This window comes from Uloborus diversus, chromosome 2, assembly GCF_026930045.1.
Source record: "Uloborus diversus isolate 005 chromosome 2, Udiv.v.3.1, whole genome shotgun sequence".
In the NCBI taxonomy this organism is placed as follows: Eukaryota; Metazoa; Arthropoda; class Arachnida; order Araneae; family Uloboridae; genus Uloborus; species Uloborus diversus.
The window spans coordinates 144,574,094-144,588,381 of record NC_072732.1 but is presented as its reverse complement, the minus strand read 5'-3'; the positions used below and the strand labels follow the sequence as shown (position 1 = coordinate 144,588,381).

Below are 14,288 nucleotides of genomic sequence, written 5' to 3'. Positions count from 1 at the left end.
TTTCGGCTTTGTTGATACTAAGGCCCCAATAGCGAGACCCACGCCTATAGTGGAGGAGCCGACGCATCCGCTATTTTGGAGCAAACTTGATCCAGTGCTTCGTAGAGATAGCATTGCTGCTGATGTTTACATTTCATTAGCATGTGTTGAAGTGAGTCAAATGGGTGCAAGTTCGGCTGTTAATTTTGTAAACATCTTCAAAAAAAGGTTTTCAACTCTTCACATTTCCAGCAGATGCAGAAAGAAAAAGAAATGTATTAATAATAGCCCGCGAAGTGACTGGCAGCTTGGAAACGACGCCAACAGTTTCCAAAATTTCGCCAATGTTCACCTTCGCTCTCCGACTCTCTCGTTCCCTATTTGGCGAATGATTGCCAATAAAGGTAGCTTTCCCTGTTGTACACTTGCTCCAAAATGGCGGATGCGTTGCCTCTCCAGTTATAGGGGTTCTAGTTGATACTGCCAGGATAAAACGGTTATTACCTAAATTTTGGCGACCGAGCCAAAATCTAGAAATATTCTTATTGTTTTTATCAAAAGGACAAAATTCCACACAAACAAACCTGGTTGGAAGAGAATGAGGCTGTCATAGGTATTCGGCCGCTCTTCATAATCGATTCCTGCCTTCGCTGATTTTTGTCGCGTGTAGCATCGCACAGCAGCCGAGTGTGTGAGATCGCCAGTTCTAGTGATGAGCGTGTTCAGAACACTGTCATTTTCGAATATGGTATATGAAGAATCTTTAAATTGAAACTTGGGAACTGTAAAGGAAAGAAAAGAGTTATTTTTCTAAGAAGAAAATTCCGTAACTCTAATCAAATATACAGATACAGTGAAACTTCGATAAGTCAAAGTTGCAGAGAATGCAAAAACAATTCGAGTTACCAAGAATTCGTCTTATCGAATTCGAAAACAAAACTCTAGAATAATATAAAATATCACCAGTGACAACCATTAAATTTAGAGTATGAGCAAAAAAGTGATAGAATAATGTATCAAAGATATTGTCGCCTCCAAGCACCAGCAGGGTATTTTACTGTTATTCTTGGGACTAGATGCCTTATTGTTTTTCTGAGGCGACAGAATGAATACTTTTAAAAGCATCAAAGAAGGAGGAAAAGCATCAAGGAAAGAGCACCGCCAATCGAAACTTTTTTTTTTTTAAATTGTTGAAAACTTAGAGGCACATCAAACTTTAATGAAAATTCCCTCTTCTTTGCTATGCTACAGTCGAATAAATTCAAATTTTTTTGGTAGTTTAAAATTTTAATTTTTCTATTAGTCTATTAAAGTTCGATACCAAACGTTCCGGAATCAATGAAACGGCACTACAAACACTAGCTTTTTATAAAAACGAAAGAAAAAAAGTCAGTCTTGGAAAGATCAGCCGCTTTGTAAAATCCCAAAAAATAGTCCATAACTCTCCCTCTCCCGTTTTCACTAAAAGTGGAATTATTCTATAATCCCAAATATACACACCCCTCTCTGATTTTTATGTCGCATTTTCGGGCTGTTCTTAATCAAAGCCTTGGTTTCCCCCATGAGCAGGTTTTTCTTTTCTATGGAAGGAAATAAAGCAAACAATAATTCTATTAAAAAAACTTGCCAAATTATGTGCTAATAATCGACTTCAGAGATTTATTTGATCCACTTTGTCTAGACGCCTTTTGATGCAACGCAATAGCGCCGATTTCTTTCTTTTTGATCATACTTTTCCGGAAGAAGAAAGAAAAGAAAAGATTTCGACCTAAAGAGTTACGTTAACAAGGAAATTTTGACGAGTCAAGAAAAAAATCGACTTTCGAATATTTTGACTCAACGAAATTCGTCTTATCGAAAATAAATAACATTAGTTCTCCGTTCAGTTAGACGGGAATAAATATTCACTTCGGCTAATCGAAGTTTTCAACTCATTGAAGTTCGACTTACTGAAGTTTCACTGTATAATAATTTCTACTGGAAATATCTGACTTAAGCAATACTCTTTTAAATGCCTATCTCTCTGCGCGTATCACAGAATTCCGAAATCTTAAGACAACATGGAAAAGCTGATTGTGAACATGATACCTTTAGAGACTTTTTTTAATTAATGAAATGGTTTTCTCAGCAAGTATAAAAGCTTTTATATATTTTTCAGTAAACTCATTTTAAAATTACCTGTTTGAAATACTTACGATCTGAAGCAGAATCGTTTATTGTAACTGTAATTTTATCCGGAGTTCCGAGAACGGCATTTGTGGGCATGCGCAGAACAAGTTCAAACGTTTCAGGTCCTTCCAGATGGGGCTGTCCTAAATCATCCAAAATAATGATGCGAAATGTCTGCTTTGTTGTTCCAGGTGAAAACTCCAGATTTTTTCCAATGCCAACGTAATCAAGTCCCACTGTAACAATCAATAATCCTAACTGTAAGTAAGAACGCGTTACACACAAGCACATAAAAATGTATGCGACCTGTTAACAAAATATTTATACTGTGTTTAATAATTACAGTGATTTTAAATTGAATATTCTACTATACTTCTAATGTATAAACGAACAATTTATGTCTTATCATAATAGATTTATTATACTTTAATAAAATTAAATTTAATGCTTAAATAATACTTGAATCGCAGATACTTTGGTACATTTTGTTGTAACCCAAAAGAGCGACCATTTTCTGCACTTATATTTAGATAAGCAGGCAGAGAACAAAGTAAATTTATGGATCGTAAGAGTATTTATAGTTTAAAGAGGAATTTGAACTCGGACCCATTGTGCGAGTGGCTTCCTATTCATTAACACGTAACGATCAGACAGATTTCGCTCTGTCTTTTTCTGGTTTGTGATTTTTTTAGGCAGAGTTAAATAAACATACTTGTGCGGTGTTTACGGCTAAGATTGTTGCAGTTTTATTAAATCAATACCATTTCTTATAATATTTTCTGAACATATTTACTAACATGTTTAGTTTCTCACTAATGGTATCAATGAAACAAGAAAGGATCTAGGAGTTCTTCAAAAGAGGGGCGAAGTTTTGTTTTAAAATCGCATTTTTAAGACTTCGATATTGAAAAATGTGTTACGGAAAGCCCTCAAACCTCTTCTCTTTCTAATATCCCAATGATAAAATTTAGAACCCCAAACATGAAAAATTTTGGGCACAGTTACCCTCTCCTCCCTTCCCATCATCATTTCTTCTTACGTCACAAAAGATGCTCCGCAAATGTGCTTTTAAGACTTCAATTCTGAAACATTTCCTGTCAAGAACCCCCTTAAATTCATGGAAGATTTTCTAAAAATCACTTTTTGGGCTTCAATGTCGAAAAATTGCCTGTAGATTCCGTCAAAGGATGGGACTGCCCTCCCTGGTATCCACACATGCAAGGAAAAATATCACTATGAGCACAAAATGAAAACCTAAAACCACGTACTAAAATTTCAAGCAGTAACGTTCATCTACCTCGCCCATCTTAGGAAGTCTCAATGAAAAAGCGTTATTTCACGTGATCCTTCCGTTAAGAGTGAAGAAAAGCTTTGATGAATGCATGATAAATGCTAGTTATATGAATTACTAACCTAATTCTTCATGCTAAAAGGTGGGGGTTGGTTTCAATAAGTATATGTATTACTAAACTATCAATTATATTTTAGATGAAATTGTTATGAAATTGACCTGTGTGACCACTTTTCTTCAATGTTACTATGTCCACAAATTAGCAGTTAAATATTTAGAAATAGATTTTTGGAAAATAGACGCAAGCTTCTCATCAAGAAAATAAGCATCAAGTAATGCTAACAGCTTTCTCTTGTTGTTTAGCAAAAAAATGTAAATATTTTTAAATTGTTCATGTGTTCTGGCCGCGAGAATCATTTTAATGTTACGTGCAGTCCCTGGGTGAAAAAATGTTGCGGACCACAGATTTACACCATTTTGAAAATCTGATACATGTAAATTTATATTCATACAATGTAAAAAAATTAACTTCAATTATATTTTTATTAACTCCTCGGCTATTATCAAAATATTTGCTTTAAATTTCAATCCGTAGACTTTCCGTAGTAACGGGCTAAGTGAATTAAAATAATTGCATTTTCACGTGATTATCTTCAAGATAAGTAATTCAAGCTTTCGTTGTTTGATTCAAGAGTTGGTGTTGGAGATATTTCGTCATAAGAGCTAAATGTATTATTAAAAATTTAGTGCTTACGCTTAGCAGAAACAGGTTCAGAGGGCTTTGACTGAATTGTAACAGTTGCTGATTTGTTAAGATCTGTCCCAGTTCTCCACACCGAAACTTCAGCATATCCATCATTTTCATCCACGAATATTTCTGTATCTCCAAAATAAATCGACGGCACTGAAAATGATATTAGAAACATTCAACACCCTAATATATTTATTCAATAAATGAAACACGGAAAGTTTCTCAGTACAAAGCAGAGACTTTTATATTTTTCATGATAATGTTTTGAAACTACAACAGTCAAACCCAAGCTATACTAGATAAAACATATATTTACCATCTTTGAGGTCAGATACGATCTTGACTACAGTTTGGTTGTGAGTGCCTAATTTACCACCCACTGGCGTCGTTAGCTTAACTGTAAATTCTTCGTCTTCCTCGTACAGCGAGTCGTCAATAATTGTTACCTTGCAAAATTTGAGATCCTCGCCCTGAAGAAAGCGAATAATGCTGGTGTGGTCCTCAGGTCTGCTAATGTAATCTGAAAACGACAGAACTGCTTTTGATGCTGTACCTCTTGCAGAAGCTAGAAGGATAAAAGATGATTAACTATATAAGTTACCGTGTAAGACCGAAAAAATAAAATGTCAACTTTCACTGGAAACATTCGGTCTTTCGACGTTGTCTTTGGCATACGAAATGTTGATATTTACTGATGAATGTCGACATTTACCAGATTCGGACTCTTGCAGTAACAAATATATATATATATATAAAAAAGGCATTTAACCAAAATTGCAATTGTTGATGTTAACGACACTTAATGGGATGGCTAGTTTGTGTGAACAAGACGTTGAGACATTCCTCTTTATGAAGGAATAATTTACTGTTGGACTAGTTTTCGATTTTAAGATCTGAGCATCTTTTCTTCTTTAGGATATTTATTAACCTAATAAATTTTATTGTAAAGAAATTCTTAGAAATTTCGAACTAAAAAATCCTTATTGGAAAAAGATTATGATCAACAAAGTGTTAAAATGTTCAATGAAATTTAATGTGCTCGTTAATTTTTGGAACTTTTAGTTCTCACTTAAGGGTGAAAATAGACTTATTCATTTCACATTAAGAGCATTTCTAGCATTTCTGCCTCTTTTTTTTAATTTGAATTGATAAGAATTGTAGAAATTTTGAAAGTAAATGTTTAAGTTTAAAGGTAAATGTTAAAAGTAAGTCTAAATGTAGAAATTTTAATGTGTTTATCAATTTACAACATTGCCCAACGTTAATTTTCGAAACATTAAAACAGCTTGATCGTTTTTATGTCTCTCTTCTTTATCCTTCCCTCCCTTTCTCTTTTTTTTATTTGTTTACTTACTTTTTTTCACGTTTTAAACTGAATTACATTAACACTCCATTATTAAATTGTTTTTTAAATATTTAATATTCAACTCGTATTATTAACTTATTTTATTACATTGACCTTCAAACTGAATTCTTTTTAATTTAACTTTCAGTTGCTTCAAAATAAATATAATATGGTTCTTTTATTAGTCATAAAATTTAACTGATGACATTTACTCAATCCTAGTAAACATTTTGTGTTTAATATTAGTTGAAACATGTTAACTGTACTTTATTTAACACTCTCTACTTCAGGCATTTTGTAACTTTTTTTTGCGGGTTTTTTTTATCAGTATACTCAAAATAAATCTAATATCAAGCATACAAAACACTTCAATAAGATTGCATAGCTAATAGAAAAAAATCAATATTTAATTCAAAAAATTATTTGAATTCAGATTGAAAAGCCTAATAAAAATATTTGTTTTGTTTTCTTTTTTTTTTTAATTATGTAATCTTGCTAGCTTATTGTATGCGATCTGAAAATAATACTGCCGTGCTAAGCGGAAAAGTCGTATCTGCAACTGAATTCAAAATGAGTAACTGGCGTTTAAAGTTTTGTGTCTCCATGTATTTGATCCTAATGCAACTTTTTCAGAATTTTTTAAAAATATTTCTTACTGGCAAATGACCAAAAAACTTTACTTGTATGTGAAACATGTGACTAAGTACAACCTAGTGACCGTAACTGAATTTTAACAAGAAGTGCATATACGACTTTTGTGCTTTGCACGGTAGAATACTCAACAATTCGCTTTAAGTTTTGAAAATTTAAATTAACATTTTAAAACACCTTTAGTAAAATTTTAATGTTATTAATATAAAGCATATTTTTTGACTCTAAATTACGCAATTTAAAGAAAGCTTACCAAATATATAAGAAGAGCAAATGAACATGCATATGAAAAAGGAATGCTTTGACTTGAAAAGGAGTCTCATTAAATAAGAACTCATTTAAATGATTAAAAATGTTTAAATTATTTGGAGAACTCATCACAACAAAGAACGATGCTTGGTTACTGTCGTTCTTGCCAACTACATAAGCTGAGATTGGGGTTTTTGTTGGTTCATTCCTGGCCAAACTTTCTATCATTTTCAATTTTCATTGTTAATTATACCAACGAAAAACTATGCTAGACCAATATTGGTACTGCCAAATGCTGTCAACCTCATAACTGAGGTTGAGATTCTGTTGACTAATTGTTGGCCAAACCACCCAAATGTTTGCCAACTGTTCTAAATATTTCCCAACGTTGCACCCACCATCTGTGCTACAAGGATCTGTGATCGTCGTTATGCCAAGGAAGAAAAGAAAAATAACATGAGCGTCTTCTTTAGCAGTATAAAGCAAAATTTATTTTCATATAATGTTTTATTATTGTTATCATTATTACCTGATGCAGTTGAACAAATAACCATCATTTCTTTTGAAGTGTCGCCTTTACGCTTGACTGATATTTCTAAATGTCCCATATCTTCCTCAACTTCGTAAATATCATCAGGAATAAAAACAAATGATTCTACAGAAAGAAACAAAAGCTCACTAAAAATATGATGAAAAAACAAGGTTATAAAAAATAATTAGAACATAATTGTTATTTTTAATTTTGTATATCACTTGAAAAGTTCAGAAGTTCATTTGATAAAAATTTCTAAACTATTTGACATTAAAAAAAAAAAAAATCCAAATAAGTCGACTCGAAGTAATAGATTTAAATTAGTGAAATTTATTTTTGGGATCATTTTTTTTTTAAAGTTAATGATAGATTTCAGCACGTTATTCAATTTGGAAAATTATACATAATAAGCGACTCTTTCAGATGTCTATGTAAATAGTTTAATACTGCTCAGAGTATCATCTATGCTTCTTTGTAACTATTTTAGTATAATTTACATTAAATATTACTGCTTTCAATGTTTACAATTTAATTCAGCTATTTTTATGTACTTAGCTGCAACAAATATTTATATTCTCAGTTTGAACTCTGCGCTTGAAAGCAAAGTTATTAGAAGCAAAGTTAGCCCAGTATTAGTTTTATTTTTCTAAATTAAAAAATGTTGTCATATTTTACAACACTTCGAAGAAAAAATTCTTAAACCAAAAAATAAGCCATTTTTCTTTTTTATGATCGTAAAATATTTTCAAAATGAAAAGTTGCTCTACAGTGACGAGAAAAAATATTTGATTTACTAATGTAAAGAGACGTGGATGGGAGGGGGGAAGGAGAAATTGAAATGCATTTTTAACAAAAAAAAAAAGTATTATACATTAAATGTGATGTTCGAAAACTAAACGTAAAAACAGACAACGATGTATTTTAATGGACACTTTTGAACATGAAATGAAAACATCACAAATAGCGCGTAGGACATTAAGAAATTTTTTATAGGTAGGGAGATGAAAAATACAATAGCGGCTAAATGGAACTGAAATGTTTTTCTATGTTTGCAGCTCCACCTATCTGGAAACATATCAACTATGTTATTAAAAATGTTGTTAATACCAGTTAAAATAATAATAATAATAATAAAAGTTACCTGTGAAGATCAAGGTACGTGAAAATACAAACCTTTTTCAAAATATGATACTGATATTGTAATATTGTGTGGCAGATCAAAAATAATTTCATTTATTAACATTTCAAATGTCAATTGAAACCTACTGAGTTTCAGTGCAGTACTCACTCATTTAATTTTTTTTTTTTTTTTTTAATTGTGTAGTGCAACTTGTCTAGTGCATATGGCGGAAAGTGTAATAATTTATGTCATTTATTCAAACCTTTATTTAGTATTTCATTTACATATTCATTCATTTATTTATTTATTTAGTTATTTATTTATTCTTAAACAATGAGTTATTTATTCATTCACTTTTTTATTCATCACTCACTAATTTATTCACATTTATTTAATTATTCATTAATTCATTTATTTTTATTCATTTGTTTATTATTTCAATTAGTCGTTTTCCATTATTTTGCTATTTTTTCAATGAAGAATATTTAAAAAAAAAAGAATAGAAAATATTTCATTACATAAATATTTATAGATATTCATTTGAAGATGCCTTATGACATGAGGCAAAGTAACAATTTTGCACTTTTATTTGAAGGTTCAAATTTACTGCCAAAATTAAAAATAACTTTTCAACACAAGTACGCTTGTCTAAAATACACTGTTTTTTCTTTGTGTACTGTAGTTTTCAAATTAAATTTCCATTTCATTCATCTTGAGAAAAAAATGTACTTGATCTTAACTAACTATTTTAATTTGTCTCACAACCTCCTACATTTGCAATTCTGAAAGATTGCTTTTCTTTTTTCTTTCTGGTGTTTTTGAAGAAGGTACCACATCGAATCCCGACGACGCATTCGAATCTTGCATTCTGGAATTCAATGGAATGTTTTCCCAACTAGCTCTTAAGTACTGACAAGTACCTGATAAATCACCGAGTAGCTATCAAATTTATACTTTTTCTAAATATTTCAGTGAGATAATCTAGAATAACATAATAAAACATTTATTATTATATATGTTTTCAAAATTTTAATGAGTTGAAACTTACCATCTTCCTTGTCAAAAATTATTACTTCTGCTCTGGCAGGCTTTTCCAGAACAGCAAGTACTGGGTCTTCTAATTCAATGATGAAGAGTTCTTCTTTCTCATAAATTCCATCATCTACTATTGGAAGTTTCCAATTGGCTTCTGATTGTCCTGGATTAAACTGGACTTGATGCGCATATAATCTACCAAAATCTAAACCTTGTTTTGCGGTCACATTTTTCAGATTCAAGCCTAAAAGTGATTATTCATTAAAAAGGTTATTATGCTTATACTACTATAGGTTATCGGTTTACAAATTTATAGATTCTAATGTATTAAAAAGTGCAATTGCATGGATAATTCACTCATCTTTAGAAAAATACCATCTAACAAATGAAATTAGTAGATGTGAATGTTTAAACGTCATTAAATTAAATGGAAAGTATACTCCTCACAACCTTTTAAAAAGGCTTGACATCTGAAAAGTGCTCATTGTCCGCGTCTCCGAGTGATGAGTTAGTTTCAATTATGATACCTGATGAACGCATTCCCCTTTCAATTTAGTAACAAAAATTTTTCCTTTTAGTTGCAGCAATTTTACATTTTTTATTCGTTTTGTTATATAATCATTCTTATACGGTAGATTTCATAGTATGTATTTCAACCCATGATGGTAATCTTTTCTCGATGACAGACGTTTGAGACATTCGACGCTTTGATGGATGACGCTTTTTCTGATACTTTACATTAACTACTGTATAGGATTCCGTTGTTATATTTTAACTAATGTAATATTCAGTACAACAATATCTTTCCAAATACACTTACTTATCACACAACTAAACAATTATTGTTCCGGTTAGTAAAATATTCAATTAATATAATGGAAAAAAAGAGTATATTTCCTAGCATGACCGTTATGCCAGGTAAAGTAATACCAATGCACGCAATTTCCAGAGCCAGATATTGGTTCAACCTGGGTTCATGCGTAACTCTGTTGTATATGCAGAGAACCAGAACAGTAGTCGCACGTTTTCGTTACAAAATTCAGAGTTAAGTCTCTAATGACTGTCTATTTAATCCAAAACGAGTCACGCTTCGATATCGAATGCAGCATCTTGGAGATAGTTTTACAACTTCACGTTCTTTTCCCACGGTAGGTCATCAGAAATGTGCCTTAATACGGCAACTACCCGAAATACGCATCAGGAAGTACATATGTTTTGGCGCTTCAAGTGATGTCCAAGAATGTTTCGATAACAGAGCTCATTTGGAACTCTTAATGTCAACGTCTTATCATTCAGTTGCTTTTAATTTTGCCGAAAACGGTAGGTTTTATTTCCTTGTAAAGACTTCTTGGTAGGAAAATGACAAAATTGAGAAGGATCGGTAAACGAAGACACGGGAACTAAATTGTTCCTGTGCAACTACATGACATGTATGAGTTTAGTAGACGTTCAGATCAGCTTTTTGGATAAGGCGTCAGTCGTATATTGCGCAACAAGCTCTGACATACCGACTAGACGAGTATTGTATAAATGTAGATCACAGTTGAGGCCATTAGAGGATGAAAGGTAGATTTTTTTTTCCACTGACTTAACGCAACTAAAGAATTTGTTGCAACTTCACTTTTGGCCAGTTAAATGTTTTAAGTAGAAATGCATGAATAAAAGTAGCATTTTTTGTTCCGTAAATGAACGAGACATTTCCAACCAATATTCCAAAAAATATTGACGTAAAGGAACAAGTTGCAAGTAACATTGCAGAAGAAAGTGACGAAAAACATTACTAATTTTTGGTATTACTTTGAAACTCAAGTTATTTATCACAAAACTCATATAACACTGAAAAACAAATTTTAACGAATTTTCTTTTCCTCAATGTACTTTGAATGTTTCCTATAGATTTCAAGATGCTGAAAAAGAACATGTTTGCAAAAATTTTCTATCATCCTCCACTTTTCAGAAATTTCATTTATAAGTTTTGGATTATATATGCTATCTCATAGCAGTTAAAAGTTTACCATATGTTTCTTTTAGATGTATTTAATCCATAGACACATATAGAACATGTAACAAGAGAGTAGAAACCGAATTCACTTTGATAAGTTTTATATACGGGACCTTGATTAGATGGGGCTAGACTCCGTATCATTTCGGTTTCACGCAAAATCACGGTAGTTGAGCAGATTGGAACAGCAGGACAATACATGAACATTAAATCAAAATACAAATGGCCAGAGCGCAAACAATGTATTGCAGATGAAAAAATGTATATATATATATGCAAAACGTTCCTCTAATCGATTCAAAAAATATATTCCCCCACCTTTACACATACAGTTAGGATTGATGAAGAATTTCGTTAAATCAATGCATAAAAAGGTAGTGGATTTCAATATTTGTAGGAACAGTTCCTATCACTCATTTATTCAAAAATTAAGTAGGGTATTTTCTTTGAACTACAGATAAGAATGCTTATGAAGGACCTAAGTTGTGTAGCTAGTTTAAGTAATTTAGGAAAAATACTATGGATTGATTTTAAAAATCTAGCGACACAGTTCTTAGGAAATTATAAAAGTCCGAATTATGAAAAATTAATTAAACACATGTTAATAAGTTACAAAAAAAATAGGATGTTCAATGTCACTGAATTTTTTTCCCCCCTGAAAGTATGGGAGCTGTGAACGACGAGCATTCGAAGCGCTTCCACTAGGATATTTCTGCAATTTAAGCGAGATATCATAGACAGTTTACTCCTAATATGCTTGGGATTACTCTTGGAATCTTATTAGAATATTATATCTTATTTAAGTTTGTGTTAGTACCAATAATAAAGCTTCCGCAGTTAAGGCAATTACAGCTACATAAATTATAAAATTTAGGAATTTTTTTTACAAGTATCATTATTTTTTTCATAAAAAATCTCTTCCATTCTTCTACAACTTTTTAAACAATACATATTTTTTGTGTTTTATACTAGTTTTAAGCTTTGTAATTGTTTATAAAATGGTAAATGACAAAAATATTGTACATGTAATGAAAAAATGTCCTTAAAAAGATTTTGGATTTTTCAAATATCTGTAGGTGATGGAATATTTTTATTGTCATATTCTTTTTCAGCACCCCCTAAAACATAAAAGTCACCACTTACTTAATGTGGAACAGAAACCTTGTTGACCAGTGTAATTTTCCTATTTAAAACCAAAATTGTTTCTTTAATGAAAAATTTAATCTAATTTACAGCAAGAACGGGACAACTCTAATACGTAACAGATAAGTACATTTAAAAAATATCATTGAAAGTGGTTTCATTGAGGCAAATTTTAACTCCAGCGAGTTCAAACATTGGAGATTAAAAATAATAAATCCCAATTTAATTCCTTGATAGGAGATTTAAAAACTTCAGTTTTTTCCTCAAAATTAAATAAGCAAAAAATAAAAAAATAACTCACCCACAAAGGACGTTTCCCCCAAATAACCTCTCCGTTGCAATGTCAAATAGAAAAATGCATCAGTTTCGTGAACAATGTAGTTTTCTTTCTCCAAACTAATCCAAGCCCAGTTAAAAGAGAAACTTTGGCCTGCTAACTCATTCTTCCCTAAAACAAAATGAATAAGTTAATTAGAATGATAGTTTATTTATTAGCCAAGCCTTTTTAAAAAATGAAGTTTATTTGCAATGAATAATAATAATAACCCTCATTATTATTATTATTATTATTATTTTCAGGAAAGAAAAAAATAATAAACTTTTTTTCCTTCCTTGAAAAAATATCGTTTAAATACATTCATAGTCAACATGCAATACCAAAGTCTATAAAATAATTCAAGTACTAATTAAATATAAGCCATTTGTGAAAATGATAAATACGGTCTGCTTTTTAAATTTTATTTTTCATAAATTAATAAATTATAGTTGAAGATTTTCAAATATTACTTAAACTTGAAAATAGACTTTTTAACGCAGTAGAGATTCATGAGTACATTTAAAAAAAAGAAGTTTATTGAATTCATGTGTTTAAAGCAAAAGGTGTTGCAATGAGGGTAAATATTTAGCTTTATGTCCTTTTTTTCTAGAAAACCAGATGTAGGCGTATTAATAATATAATGTTGACTTGTTAAAGTTTGTCCACAAAGAATTTTTACCATGCTTTTATGCACAGACAAAGAAAAGATAAAAATTGAAAATAATGACAACATATTTTTTAAATGGCAGCTTTGAACAAAAAATTTAAAAAAATACAATTATGCAATTTTTGGAATACCTCATGTTATAAAACCAAAATATTAAATACTTATCACATTTATATAAATAAGTAAATGTGGGTGGATGAAATAAAAATATTAAAAAGATATCATATTAGCGGACAGTGCCTTTGGCGCTCTTTAGTGTTGAATTTAATACTCATGTTGAACTATAGTCAAGATTTTCTTAATGTTTTGTTATGACGTTTGTAATTCATGTTTTATAATTTGTAAGTTTTATAACTTTTTAATTTTGCTTACTGTTATGTATGTGTATTTTGTTTGTTAATAAATTTTATCTTATCTTATATACGTACATAAGTAAATGGGGTTGGATTGATCTTTAAAACAATGACCTGTCATCAATTACAGAATTAGTATGCATTAAAGATTAATTATTAAAATTGATGGTTTTTTAGGCAGAATTTTAAAAAAGTTTCATATTATATCATCTCCGGGGGTTGAAAAAAATATTGTTTCTTAGAAAATGATTCAAGTTTTACTTGTAAAAAATATGGTTACAGTGAGAACATTCTGCAATATCTCGTTTTTTTTTTTTTTTTTTTTTTTTAAAACTTTTCTACAACGCAAAGGATCAGTCCAGTTTAAGTAATTACTTTCACTAAAAGGTACAATTATTTATGAGAAAACTGTGGTTTGACGTTTGGGAAAACAATCCTTATCATAAGGGGCAATTACGAATTACCTCAATTGCCAAGCGCTAATATACGTCAGCCCACCTATCGAGAAGACGCCTAGTAGCGGCAGGTAGGAACTCCCTCTTTTTGTGATAGCCCACGTTTTGCTCTTTTCTTTTCCCTCGTTTTAACTTTTCATTGATAAGTACCGGATAGAGGGTGGGTTACACGTGACCTCACGTAAAATCAAGAGCACGGATATTTTTTTTATCCCATCCCTGAAAACAGT

General features: G+C 31.0%; 1 protein-coding gene across 1 annotated transcript in view; it reads right to left on the bottom strand.

The window, feature by feature from the left end:
* LOC129216583 (FRAS1-related extracellular matrix protein 2-like) overlaps nucleotides 1-14,288 on the bottom strand; it is a 102,119-nt gene that overhangs the window by 45,335 nt on the left and 42,496 nt on the right. The window contains exons 5-11 of the mRNA XM_054850797.1: nucleotides 12,569-12,715; nucleotides 9,136-9,366; nucleotides 6,965-7,090; nucleotides 4,507-4,755; nucleotides 4,194-4,343; nucleotides 2,175-2,384; nucleotides 564-761 (exon numbers count right to left, since the gene is read on the bottom strand). Coding sequence (XP_054706772.1) covers nucleotides 564-761; nucleotides 2,175-2,384; nucleotides 4,194-4,343; nucleotides 4,507-4,755; nucleotides 6,965-7,090; nucleotides 9,136-9,366; nucleotides 12,569-12,715 — 1,311 coding nt within the window. The remainder of the gene's footprint in view (nucleotides 1-563; nucleotides 762-2,174; nucleotides 2,385-4,193; nucleotides 4,344-4,506; nucleotides 4,756-6,964; nucleotides 7,091-9,135; nucleotides 9,367-12,568; nucleotides 12,716-14,288) is intronic.